Raw genomic sequence first — 13,855 nt, 5'->3', positions numbered from 1 at the left:
AAATTCTTCTCTGGTTCCAAAGCACCTCGATTGTTTACAGTGGAGCAGTGGCATTTGATGCAAAGCATGTGGCACATCATATGCTCCATGAGCCATTGGACTAAACATTTATTATTGGTAAGACAAAGGATGGCAAATTATCACAAGGTTGTTTTTCTTGGAAAAGGTGATTTCCAGATCACAAATATGCACGATAGGGAGAGCTCACAGCAGTAGCTTTGTTTCAGGAGAGTCATGCCATGAAGCAATAGCACCTTAGAATAACATCGTTTTGGAATAAAATAAAACGGTGTGATATGAAACATCCACGGGATATGAAAATAAATAGCAAGTGTGTATACACTACCTGCCCCGACTGGACATATGTGAAAAAAGAGCGTTATAGCTCATCGGGTACCTCCAGGATAAATACATATTCTGATTCTGGTCGATCCTGCCCCATGGTAGAATTTTCCCACCCACCCACTGTGCTACTGACCACCAACCTTATCTCATGGGCTGGCAGTCTATACCCGTTGATGTCCATTTCCAAAACTACCATCTGCGGGTCAGGATAAAACGCAAAAATACAAAAACCTGAATCCACTTTTTTATATCTTCGAATTAAATTTATTCAAGTGCTTGACTGACGAGAATTATTGAGAAATTCCGTATCGTGATTATAGTTGTGGTTTGTCATGTCCTCGCACCTTGAACCGGTTCCCTTTCTACAGGAGTCAGCGAATACTGTGAGCTTTACAATTGAACATGATTACTATTATTGGCATGCATACGAGTATAAAAGTGTCGCTATAATTGCGATAAAAAACAACACAATATTCTGTTCAAGATACCACTGCGATACAACATCTATATACTTTAGTTCCTTTAATGACATCAGGTTCAAGGTTAACATTTGTTTAGGATATACTGTACTGCTATTTGGTTACAAGATTTCAAAAAAATACATCGACGATAAGAATTTAAAATACTTTTGATATTAAGAACTTCTGGCAAGCGTGGTCAGTGATGTTACGATACAAACAATACATTGTTAGGCACGACAAGAGGGTGAAACATAAGACACGACATTTGAACCATTTATCATAAATGGCAAAATTAAGACGTCTGTATTCACAAAATACTGTGCCTATAAAAGTGATTCTTGTTCGTTTTTATTTTCGAGAGTCAATAAAAACCGTCTGTAAAGTATAATCACAATTGTGGTATGTTCCAAAACGTCCTATGGAATTTTAAATGTCAATAAAATCCAAAGTGGATTAAACTTCCTATAAGGTTCATAATTGGGTTCTTTATGAATTTCTGTAATATTTTATGGTAATAACAATAATAATTTACAATCCATTTTTTTCCATCCACATCTGGTTGAAGGCCTGCCCACGCCGTGTCAGCCGAGATGGTTGTTTGACCATACTTCACCGTGCTGGTCGATGCGGGTTGGTGAATTTTGAGAGGGAGAGCCACGACCAGTTTTGATATTTACCAAAAAAACTGTTTTTTAGCTGTGGCCAGCTAACATCCTGATACAATTTAAATAGTGTAATCAGGACGTTTTCTTTAATACGCATTCCATTCAATAAAACATCCGGTTGGGTCGTAAATGTGAAAAGGAAAATGTGCAGCCCTGCACAATCATCACTTTGTTCACACCACTGCTGGTGGAAGGACCTCCAATAAAAACCGTCTGTAAAGTATAATCACAGTTGTGGTATGTTCAACACTGTTGTAACCATTACACACGCGTCAGTACCCTAGATAGTAAGGTCTAAACAGAATCGTGAAATAAAAAAAATAACTAATCCTGAAGGATGTTTCTCTTTAAGGGGTTGTTGCACGTTAAAATAATGCAGAAAGTCCACCGTTAAGCGTAAAATGTTGGCTTAGTAAAACAGTCATAAAAGATAGAGTGGTAAGTGTATGCGTTTAATAACAGACCAGAGACTCATTAAACGTGGAACTGAAAACGAGCGTCCGGTTTTTTGTTGTTGTTTTTTTCTTTTAGTTTTTTTTTTTACAAACACGGTTTAACACCTAAAGAATCACGGGTATAAACATTCACAGAAGCGGGTACATCCTTTCAACGATGGATGTGTAAAACGCATCGCACACAGTTCGTACACTACTATATACTAAGTAGATGGCCAGTATAATACTAATGATGTGTTTTTACCTTCCGAAAATACTCCCGATCATGAGCAGGGCATTTGCATAACGCACACACGCACATATCTGGTTCATGAGATGAAAATAACTTTACCACTCATCACAAAGAAACACTGCCCTTAATGGTCGTCGGGCAGGAGTCAGCTTACTGAGCCGGCGTCGCCAAGATCCTAGGAGGTTTAAATTCAGGTAGCCACTGGTGTTTGGCTGCCAGAGATATACTGGGGCTGCGTAGCCACTGGACCGCGAGGTGACCGGCAATATTGAGCAGAGCAACAGAATGATTGACTCCATCTGCGCAGAGCAAACAGTGTCATTCGGTTAGTAGGTACTCTAGTTTACTCCGACGTGCCAATAGCCACCGGTGGATTGGGTCAAACATCCGAATACAGGACCCTCTAAAAGAGTATTGGTTATCAGTCACACTGTGCTGGATACACGTAGGGAATAATGATTGTAATAAAACATTTCAATCAACAAAACTCGTCAATTGCAATCTGCAAAACTAAATTATGCGAGGTCTGTGAAAACAGATTAAACGTCATCTGATATAGTTTGAAGTTAATACAGGCAGTGTTTGTTGGTAATGACAGTGGTAGAATATTTTCAGTCCTTGCTGCTATGATATTGCTAAGACAGTCCATTAAGGTTTCTTTAAAATTGATCAAGTTTATTTTGCTCTCTTGCAAAAAAAAACACCCTTAGCGGATTATCGCAACAACAAAAAACACCCCAATTCGTAATAAACACGACTCGGGGCTTGCTGTGGTCCACGTCTACCAGCGCGATGTGACGCAGTTGCACAATTAAAGTGTCGTGATTTTATTTGAGAACCGATTTGTTTGTGTGTGCATCGTGACGCCTCTATTGTGGCTGCAGGGGTGACGTGAAGCAATTGCATGCCAATTATATACGAATGAAAAACAGTTTGGTGCACGTATCATGCGCTTGAGGATTGGAACGTTGACATTTTCCCTTTCATTCCCAGTGAGCCAAAATACTGTGGATTTTTATTACTTGACAAAAAAACTACACCTGTAGTTTTTTTTACAAAAGCTATTAATAGGGAACATACAACGGAACAGTTAACATTGGCTCATGCGAAGGAACCACAAGAATCCTGGTATTGCTGGACTGCGAGGGATGGTGACGGTGGAGGGAAGCCTCCTTCATCCAGCATTGAACAGTGGCTGCTGAAGATGATGAATTCGTTTTAAACGTATGCTTTCACGACTGATACTACGATTCATAATTCGTTTCTTTTGGGTTAGATCATTGTGTAGGTATAATGTCAATGTTTTTGTTTTAAACTGTAAACCTGCACCGCCCAGCGACAGAGCTAATCAAATAAAGTTGTCACGTGGGGCAAATGTGCCAATTGATTTGGTTTTTCAACAAAACCCGAGGGAGGGAATTTTAAAAAGCAAGGATCATTTTGACAATATCTGTACCACGCTTCGCTGGAGGTTCCAACCAGTATCATCACGTGTTAACAAAGGCTTAGCCCTCACGTGCTTTTGGCTGGGCGCCACTGTGGCGAGATCTTAACCACCTCGCTTGGTATACAGGAGATCGTGGGTTCGATCCCTACCCTGGCACCTGCTGTATATTTGCAATTTGCATGTTCTCTCCCCGTGTGTGTGTGGATTTTTCTCCAGCTGCTTTGATTTTTTTCCTCCACGTTTGGAAACATGCGTTTAGAGTACAGTATTTGGCTGCTACATATTTCCACGTAAGCCAATTAATTGAGCTATCATTTGTGATAGCCAGGTCGCTCCTGAAAAAAAGCTATATAGCTCAAGGGGCCTTACCTGGTGAAATAACAATAGTTTGTAGTGTATTAAGTGTCAGCAAAAGCTCAGCTCTCACGTGAGGACTTGATTGTGCCTGTCGGGTGGTGGAGGGTTATAGTAAAAAATATAATTAATAATTATATCGACACGACCTAACCCAATATAAACTAATTATAAATCATGGGAAGAAGTTAAAGCAAATATCACAATAATCTCAGAGGTTATGTCTATTTCCAACTAACTAAACATCTAAAAGGTATTCAAAATGACATTGCAGGATATAATTAAAGAGCGAGAAGCTTCAAAACAGTCTCTAAGTGAATAATGCAAGGTTCACTTACGGTGCCCTCAGTACCATGTCCCTATAGGATACTTAGGGATTTTTATTTACTACAATAGTATAGGATTTTTGTGCAAGGGAATCTGGAAAAAACAAACCATTCAACAGTTTTGATTGAGATTACAATCTTTAACGTTCTACATTCCACTGTTAAAAATGTGCAATTTATGCAATGTAATGATATAATATATTATTAACACAATCAAAAGTGATGTGAAAAATGATATGCCTCAATAAAAACAGCTGCACAAGTGTATTTTTAAAATCTAATTTTCATGGATACACAAAATGGTTGTGAGCTTTATATTGAAAGTTTTTTAAACATTACTCACTGCAAATACATTTGTACATATTAGCATGGGCTATGACATGATTAAAATTACATTGCGAAATACAAATTTCAACCACAGTTAATCGCTAAATCCATTATAATCGAACGTGGTTAGGTAAAGACTTGTCGGTCAAAGAGCTGACACTAACTTTGTAATTCACTCACTTAAAATAAAAAAGCAAACTTTTATATATTTTGCTATGTATTTAAAAATAAAAATCTGATGCAGCAAACAGAATACAGTTTCTAAGTGTAGTGTAGCATCATGTAACCACAAGGAGTTAAATCCTCCATAAATATTCATGGCGTGTTGCAGGGCCACCCCAAGAGGTTCCTGGAGGCCCTGGCGGTCCAGGCCCCGGGGCAGCCACTCTGGGCGGGGGGAGGGCCCCCTTAATTCATTAGCGATAAAGAAAATGGGCCTCATGCGAGGCCCTCTAACGGTGTAAAGGCCCAGGGCAAATGTGGGCCATTTGAAAACAACGCTGGGCGGCCTTTGCTGCGTGTGGGCACGCTCATTCGGGAAACCTCAGCTTGGCTTCGCAGCAAAACGGTAGAGTACAATTTGAACCGTGCGCTTTTAAACCAACGTTTTGCAAAGAAAAAACAAACAAACTCGTGTTCCTGCTCCGACGAACATCCCTCCGGCCCACGAAATGAGCCTTGACGGCACGGAGCAGATTTGCCGCACGTTGCCACGACTCGCGAAAACACGAGGTGGCTCAAGCCCAGACTCGACTTGCAGGAGGAGGAGGAGTTCCATTCAATACAACACTCCGCGATGCACAAAAAGACCAAGGACAGTCCTTAAGACTTGTCACTGACAAGAGTGGGATCTGATTGGATCACCAACCATTGCACGCACGTAGTCAATCTTCTCCGTTATCTTTGCCTTTCAACAGAAATACACTCGTATGCACAGCAAGAACCCAATGCATATTTTTTTTTGTTTTGCGCTCAGTTCGTTGTCCTTACCCCGCCGCCCCCCCCCCGCCTAGCACGGTTGGCTACGTACGGTGCGAAAGAAGTTCAGCATACACACGTACGTATTGAGCAACGGTCCTACAGCGCCACCGTGTGGTTTAGTTGTTGTTATACCGCACGTTGCGAGGCACGATGTCCGACGTTTTGCTCCACGCTGCTGCCGAGCTTCTTCAGGAGGGGAAACTGTCCGACATCGTGGCCGACGAACACGCGGCACAACCCGACAACACACACACCTGGGAGGTATGCAGCACGACCGCGAAAGCCCACGCGCTAGTATCGCCCTGCTCACTGTGAAGAAGGCCCACTGCCTGAAACGTTATCCCGTCACACCGTGCTCTACTGTTTTAACAATGAGATCAATAATGCCTTTTACTCATCCAGGAAAGTATCGCCGAGTCTTACATACTTTTGTTTTTACCTTTCAGGAGGTCACGAGGTGTGTCCACATTGGGATGTTTGGTCAATTCCATGAATGACTGTTTGGCATTGTTAATGATAACTGTGGTGAGTATTATATTCTTAGTTTTTTCGGTAAAGTCACGTTGAAGAGAAACAACAAAATAACAAAATATATATAAAACAATAAAAAATTCTCACGACGTTTCGACCATAACTCAAACGGTCATCATCAGGTGTGTCGGTTTGCATAAATTTATTTTGAAAACGGCATATTTATTTATATATATAAAAATAATAATAATAATAATTTATGCAAACCGACACACCTGATGATGACCGTTTGAGTTATGGTCGAAACGTCGTGAGAATTTTTTATTGTTTTATATATATTTTGTTATTTTGTTGTTTCTCTTCAACGTGACTTTACCGAAAAAACTAAGAATATGAATTACTGCAGTCACGAAAGCTTTAAATCAAAATGTGGTGAGTATTCTTTTTGTTCCTGCATTTGTTCTTGTGCAGCACTGGCTAAAACGCACTCGAAGCGTGTTAATTGCTTATGTAAGGTTAACATTGTCGGCCACTTCAACCGCTCAATAGTGAATTCAATTATAGTTGCTTGCCCGATCGCTGTGCGTCAGAGACCATCCGCCACACCACATCCACGATGGCTCCCACCAGGTGTTACCACTCATCAAAGAGTCCCGTCAAAAGACACCCCTATAAACACGAACGAACTCAAACGAATACGCGACCGCTTAGCGCAGTCCAAAAATCACCGCGGCTACTTGCCACCAATTAAAACGCTGCCTTTTTCTTTCGGCAAACACACACACACTAGAGAACACGTGTGAATGACGACGGTGGTGGTGTTGCGTCGGTGTGCTTTCAATCTCCGTCGACCTCAGCCGCTGCCAACACAGTTGGTTAAATTGAGACACGGCATCTAAGTGGCTCTCATCGAGCGTAACGTTCAATTCTGAGTACATCTACAGCCCTTTGTCAATCCACTGCTGGATGGACGAGGGCCTCCCTACACGTGGAGGTCCATGGGGTCATTCGATCATACTTCACCACGCTGGTCAGTGCAAGTTTGGCGAAGGCAGGAAGCACGGGAGCATAGAAGCACAGTACAACAACGGATTTTGCTGTAATGCCCACAACATAGCCCCGGAGTGGCCTATAATACTGTGCACAAAATAAAGGAATGTGGCTACAAGAGGTGGAACACCCTTGTCAGGAGATGCGGTGGCATGGCCCGGCAGCTTTCCCCCCGTGATATTAGCTGTTGCCCATGAGCGTCACGGCAAAACATTACCCACCGGCAAGTCACTCCAGGCAGCACAGGCCACAAGGACTCTGCTGCCCGATTGCCACCTTGTCCAGGTTTTTGAGGTAGCTGTCCTGGGAAATCTGTAAGTTTTCCCTGGACATAAAAAAAAAATCCCGCTTTTTGTCAGTTGTATGATAACGCACCACTCAAGACAATGCATTTACATACAGTTCTCCCCTGTTCTGGTATTGAATTATATACTTCTTACCGTGATTTGTCCCAGTTTTTTTCTTCAAATGTCAGAAGAGGCAAGCCCAACTCTGACGACAGGGATATATTGAAGGAAAACTGCACATTGTGCACACCTCTTGTGAGTCTCCCAAGGACTCTAGTTGGATGGAGAACATCAAATAATTCACTGAAAGGGGGCATCGGAATATTTCAATTAAGGCCCAGGATTGAGGTAAATGGATGCGATTGGTTACCAATGGTTGGTTTTAAGGTCGCACTCATTGCACACACAATGTGCTTGCCACAAATGAACCACAATACTTTGCTAATCTCGCCAAGGAGCTTAAACCATCACGTGAGCTCCGGTCATCTGCGCAGAGGCTTTTGGCGAAACCCATCGAACAAAGACGGTCACTTTTAAACCATCTAGATTGAAAACGAATTTCTTTAGAACTACCTTTTCAGTTTAGATTGTTGTGCTTTCCCCGCACCTTCTATTGGCACAGTTGGCTATGTAAGGTGCGAAAGAAGTTCCACATACATACACATTTCTCGAATCAGGAAGGGCGTTCGTGAACGGATGACTACATGAACGAGGTGATACGAATATGCATGATCTACAGGCTCCTTCCACAGCTTACACAGAGCATTGTGAACTTGTTGAGTCTGACAAGTAATTTCCGATTTGCTCTGTTGTCTGCGCATTCCTCAGAATAAGCAGAATTTTGTATTTATTACAATTCCAATGAAGAATAAAACCACAGCAAAGTAGTATATTATCTACTGACCGTTGGTTGGGTCCTTCCACAAGCTGTTAATTAGGTACATACTAAATTAAAACTGCCTCACGCTTATAATTAATAATTTGTTGCCATATATATACTATACATGCCATGGTTTTTTTTACGAGTATCTGCTCACTGCCCATATCCCAGCAACTATTAAGTGCTCCGTTTGTTAAAGGTTCTACAAGAATATAGAGCTTAAATTGGCCCTTCACTGTTTGCATCCCCAGTGCTTGAAATTATAACCAACGGACCGACAAATACTGTCTTCTCCAGAATTATAAGATGTCCCGGAAAGAAAAGTTGCACCACAAACAATTGCGCACAGCGTGAATAAAGTTGTGCAAATCCAGTCACGCGCGCGCACACTCACACCATGTTACAAGATGCACCTCCCAGCTTTTACTTTAACATATTGCCAGAAAAAAATACGTGTAATAATGCAGAGAAGATGTTGTTAGTTTTACCCCATGTATTGTTTGCTCTGCTATTGTTATGTTTGTGTAAATTTGTTGATGGGGGGAGGGACAACTGAGGGCATACGGATATCACAAAGGTATCTGAATATCGGTTGGCACCACTGGCAAAAAGGGGCATTGTTACGTTTTCTCTGAGCACCCCCATGAGTAAATAGTGCAATCCACTCTCCAGAGCAATGCCGAGGCCTGTGCTGGAGTGAAAGGGGAGCGCTATAGTGGCACGAGAAGAATAACCACAACACAGGAGGGCACGTGCACGTGACTGTGGAACAACACCGGAGCGTCTTAAATTGACCGAAATTATACAATGAAGAATTGAAAATACATGCAGCTGTTTTAGGCCATCCGCACCTAAGGGCGTTCTGCCAACGGTTGTTTTTTTTTTGCTGTTGTGAGGATTTGGCCGCGGGAGAAAAACTGGAGAACTCGGGTAAGAAAGAAACACAACCGTGCATATAAAGATGTGACACAGCACTGCAATCTCCTGGCCATGTCGCATCCCCACACCTAAAACACCGGCAAGCCCTGGTGGTCACTCGTCCAAGTGCACAACTAGGCTCAGCCCTGCGTAGCTTCTGACGTCTGATGAAATGTGGAATATCCATGCTGATTTGATCACAGGCACGGCATAATGTCCGTCAACTTCAGGTCTGGATGATATGACAACCGAGTCACATTTGATAGATAACCGATACGCAAGTAGATTCTTGCGTCGACCATCGGGAAATCACGAACAATAAAAATGCATGCATTGTTAGACGTGCGGGAAAATACTTTTACTGCGCATTTCCTGTATGGGGGAAAAAAAATCGAACTTCGTGCCATCACTGCCGATACACCCCGTCCACAATGCTGCGCGTGAGCAAATTTGATTTAACAACAAAAATACACCCCAAAAAAACTGTATTATGGATATTGATCGCGAAAGCCTACGTGTTAAACAAAAAAAAACCAAAATCGACAGTCATTCACCAGCGAAGGCTTAACGGTCAGATGGGAGTAGCTCTCGCCAGATGCACCTACAGTTCCTGGGGTCACCCAACCCCGTCCGCAATGGCCACAACCCCCAACGCACGGCCCTGCGAATCGAACCGTGGGCACGCGAGCGTCGGGCACTGATCGTGGCTGAGATGCAGCACCGGGTTCGCTCGACGCTTCTAAAGGGCGGCTCAGTCAAGGGGTCGCTTCTTGCGACGGGAGGCGCTTGGATGACTCGGACCGTTTAACACCATCTCAGAGCACTGCAGCTGGTAACCACTGGTGATTAAACAAGTTTCTCAAGAACAGTGTGTTTACGGTCTCAGCCGAGTTACCAATCAATGCAAATAACAAACAAAAAAAAATCCGTAATATTTAATTTAGCTTCCGCCACGTAATTCGCCTCATCCGCAGCTGATAATTGAAATAGGTTTGATTGACATGCGGCAAACACTATCAGCGGAGCATTGAAAAGTCATATCCCCCTATTGTGGATAAAGACACCGAAAGAAATGACCTCAGAAGTAGTTCAATGATGTCATCTTCCGAGGCCTGTTCTCAGACACACAATGCGAGTTCCGAACAAGATTTTCGTCATCCTTTGACTCAACGCCGAAAGCACAATTGTAACACAATTGAAAATACAGTGCTCTAGAGCAAATTAAACAAATACAAAAAAAAGATGTGGCTTATGCATCTCACAATCTGCATCTCAGGTTGAGTGTTAAGCCAAAAAAAAAAGCAGCGGGTAATCTGCCAGGAGCATTTCATTAGAATGCATTGCCACCGTGCGGAGGGTGACATCTCTTACTGGAATGACTTCATGTCTGCATTGTATCTCTGGACCCTTTACTGGTTCAGTGCTGGAGGGCTGGTAGGGCTGGTAGGGCTGGGAGGGCTGGTAGGGCTGGGAGGGATGGGAATGAGGGAAGAAGGAAGGGGCGTTCGGATGGCTAAAAGTGGAGGATGACTGGAGCTCGGGAAGTGGCTCGGAGGTGACGGAGGGCTTGTATGAGACGCCTCTTGTCGCCTAGATGTTCGTCTCCTTTTCGAGAAGCGCACACACGGTGTCGGGACCTTTGCTCTCCTCCACGCGGTTGCCCAGCTGGTGGCGCTTCATCTGTGGCAGGCTCGAGCTGGGCTGCATGAGTGTGTGGAACCGCTGGCAGAGAAAGGCACCCCGGGGAGAAAAATGGTGTAAAGTGTGAGTAACAACGTGGTATGTTGGGGGGGGGGGGGGGGGTGGGGCTGAAAAAATAGACATAAGCCGCCCCACGAGCCTGTTCACCTTCATGCATTGTCAGTGTATTAGCAGGGGGAAAGCTGTGATTCACTGGTAAGCACACCGCGCTATGAACTTGGCGACCCGATTTCGATTCCCAGTCACGGCTAACATCAATCAGTGGCGTGCGATATCTGAATTATCTGAACCAGTCCTGATGACATTAATGGTACGTTTCTCTTCGAAGATGAATCCAAATTGTATTGTCTTATTTTTCTTCTTCTTCTTTGGTATGGCTGCTGATGTAGATGCAGAGCAACAACTACAATTTCACATTCAGGTGGTGAAGCCCAGACAACCTCGTCGTCATTGTATTGTATCTGACATAAACTAAAATATCTACAATGGCCATTCTAAGCTTTGGACCACTGCTCACATTGTTACATTATATATTATTTAGTTCTAAGGCAGGATTTGCACCTCCGATTAGCATGGTTGGCTAAGTACGGTGCGAAAGAAGTTCAACATGCATAAATAATGACGTGGCAGTAAATGTCCATAATAGAGGCTTTGGGGTTAGATCGTGTAAATATAAAATATAAATATATTATGCGATCTAGCCCAAAAACCTCTATTATGTATGATATTGGTCGCAAAAGCCTACGTGTTCAACTGGCAGTAAATGTATTTCTACTCCACTTATAAAACAACATAGGTAACGTTTTGTCAATCCACCGTTGAAGGCCTCCCCATGCCATGTGGTTTGTGGAGGCTGCTGGACTATACTTGACCATGCTGGTGAGTACTGGTTGGTGAAGGGGGGTGGGAGGGAAAAGTGATGTTCAGGACCGGTTCAGATATCGTTCGCAAGCCGGGATTATAAACATAGCCAGGAATCCAATTCAGGTCGCTGGGCTCATATCACAGCGAGCGCACGTATCTCCACACCATCTCTCCACCCTTCTATGTGTGTGTACCACGAGTGACGACGTATGAAGCAAACATGAGACAGCTTTAGTGTCTGTAAGCGAGGAAGCCAAATTAGCAGTTTGTGATTATTTTTTTTTTCTGGGACCTTTCCCCTGCCAACTTCTTAAACTTACCGCGTCTCTCCACAATCGCATCGGGGTTCTAATTCCCCCCTAATTAGGCAGCTCTCGGGCAAAATACTGTAATTAGAGGCAACAAAAACGACGGCGAGAAAACTAATTTCCACTGGCGTGGCACCAGGCCATCGGCGAGGAATCGCTCGGGGAGATGCCCCTAAAGGATCTAACGATGCGCTCGATTCATCGAATGAAATAGATTCTTATGATCGCAGTGCACGCATCAAATTGTGCATGGAAGAAATTATCGTTTATAATATATATGCAAATTATATCCAATGTTGTATGCTAAACAGATCAACAAAGATTCACCCACCCCAGAAACTCGACGGATTGTCACAATACGGTGGAGAAATTCCATTTAAGGTATCGCTTATTTCTGGGTCCAATGTTTTTTTTTTACCATCTTGTTTGTATTTTTCGTCATTAAGTGGTATTTTGTCTTATTTGTATAGTTGTTATACCATGAGCATGATTTTTAACATTGACTTATCGTTTGCACGTAAGCTGCATGACTGGCAAAATATCTGATTGTCGTACGCACGGTTCAATATACGGGGCCAGGTCAACTGTTGGCCGCTGCTCAACGTACAGTTATCCCGAGCGCACCAAACCGATCGTCGCCGACGAGGAATCGACACGGAACAAAACGGTACAAACGTGCCATAAGAATTAAAAATAAAGGCGACAACAAAATAAAGCGATCTATTCTTGAACAGAATTGTGAATATTTGTCGGATCGCAGGCGTTGGGCGGGGGGTTTGAATTCGTACATGACGCACAGGTGTGTGATACGGCTCCGGTTCATCGTGCGCCAACAAACGCTCTTGCCAACGAACATGCCTTCCAGTAGATGGCAGTGTAACAACGCCGCGCGGCGGCCAACCGATGCCATCTGGAGCTTGCGGCCGCCGGTTGCGAAGCGCAATTACTAAATCATAGCTTGCGGCACTCAAGCGTGCGCCTTCATCTGTTACTGGGCCCATGCAGCCAATTTTTTCTCTGGAGGAGGCCGCTCGTTAGCGCGAGGGAACCCTGAAACCGCACCCGCACAAACCCGGGCAGCAGATGCGGACACCTGATGATGATGCACAAGCGGAAAATGACAAAACACCCCGGCCGTGTGCGGAGACTGCGGTCACACAGAACAGACCGCGAAACGTACAACGGACTCACAAAAACGAAGGAGGCCTTATCATCACCATCACCACGGCGATATACACTCCCCTGCTCCCGTCGTATTTAACCGTCTCGAACCACCTCAATGTACAACCATAGTCGTTGCTCTTCATCAACGTGAGCCGTACGAAGAAGTGCAAGGGTCAGGAGCGCCTCAAAACTAAACAAAAAAATATATATTTCGATTTAAAGCTTTCGTGACTGCAATGATTCATCTTCTTTGGTTCTTTCGGTAAAGTCACGTAGAATGAGAATAAAATAATCAATTGATAAAATAAAATAAGATATCTCCTGCTAAAGCTGTGGGGAACTACCCGCTCGCTCCCTTGCTCGCAAGACGCGCTCGGCCCTGTCGCTCGCACGCTGAGCGATGGGCCAGAGCTCGCCGAGGCACAAATAATGAGCTGTTCAAAAATTCTGCGAGCACAAAAGGGGGACAAGCCGCACGTCGCCTCCCTCGTCTTCCCCTCTGAAACAGCGGCCCGTTTTATCGCGTGGCATTCGTGCCGGCTTCCCCGAGGCAAGGCGCCGAGGTCACGGTCGAGAATTGAGCGCATCTGAGGAGGCTCGGTGCACTTTAGTGCGCACT

General features: G+C 43.9%; 1 protein-coding gene across 2 annotated transcripts in view; it reads right to left on the bottom strand.

Annotated features, from left to right (window-relative positions):
* Positions 1-852: 852 nt before the first annotated feature.
* LOC116947497 (sodium- and chloride-dependent GABA transporter 3-like) overlaps positions 853-13,855 on the bottom strand; it is a 140,452-nt gene continuing 127,449 nt past the window's right edge. For both annotated transcript variants that reach the window (XM_032963310.2, XM_032963311.2), the window contains exon 16: positions 853-10,921. In XM_032963310.2, coding sequence (XP_032819201.1) covers positions 10,790-10,921 — 132 coding nt within the window. In that variant the 3' untranslated portion in view covers positions 853-10,789. The remainder of the gene's footprint in view (positions 10,922-13,855) is intronic.

The sequence above is a fragment of the Petromyzon marinus genome, chromosome 30 (genome assembly GCF_048934315.1).
Source record: "Petromyzon marinus isolate PM22_M1 ecotype Great Lakes invasive population chromosome 30, UKy_Petmar_22M1.pri1.0, whole genome shotgun sequence".
Lineage (NCBI taxonomy): Eukaryota > Metazoa > Chordata > Hyperoartia > Petromyzontiformes > Petromyzontidae > Petromyzon > Petromyzon marinus.
Note: the sequence above shows the minus strand (reverse complement) of the source record. Positions and strands in the feature narration are given on the sequence as shown.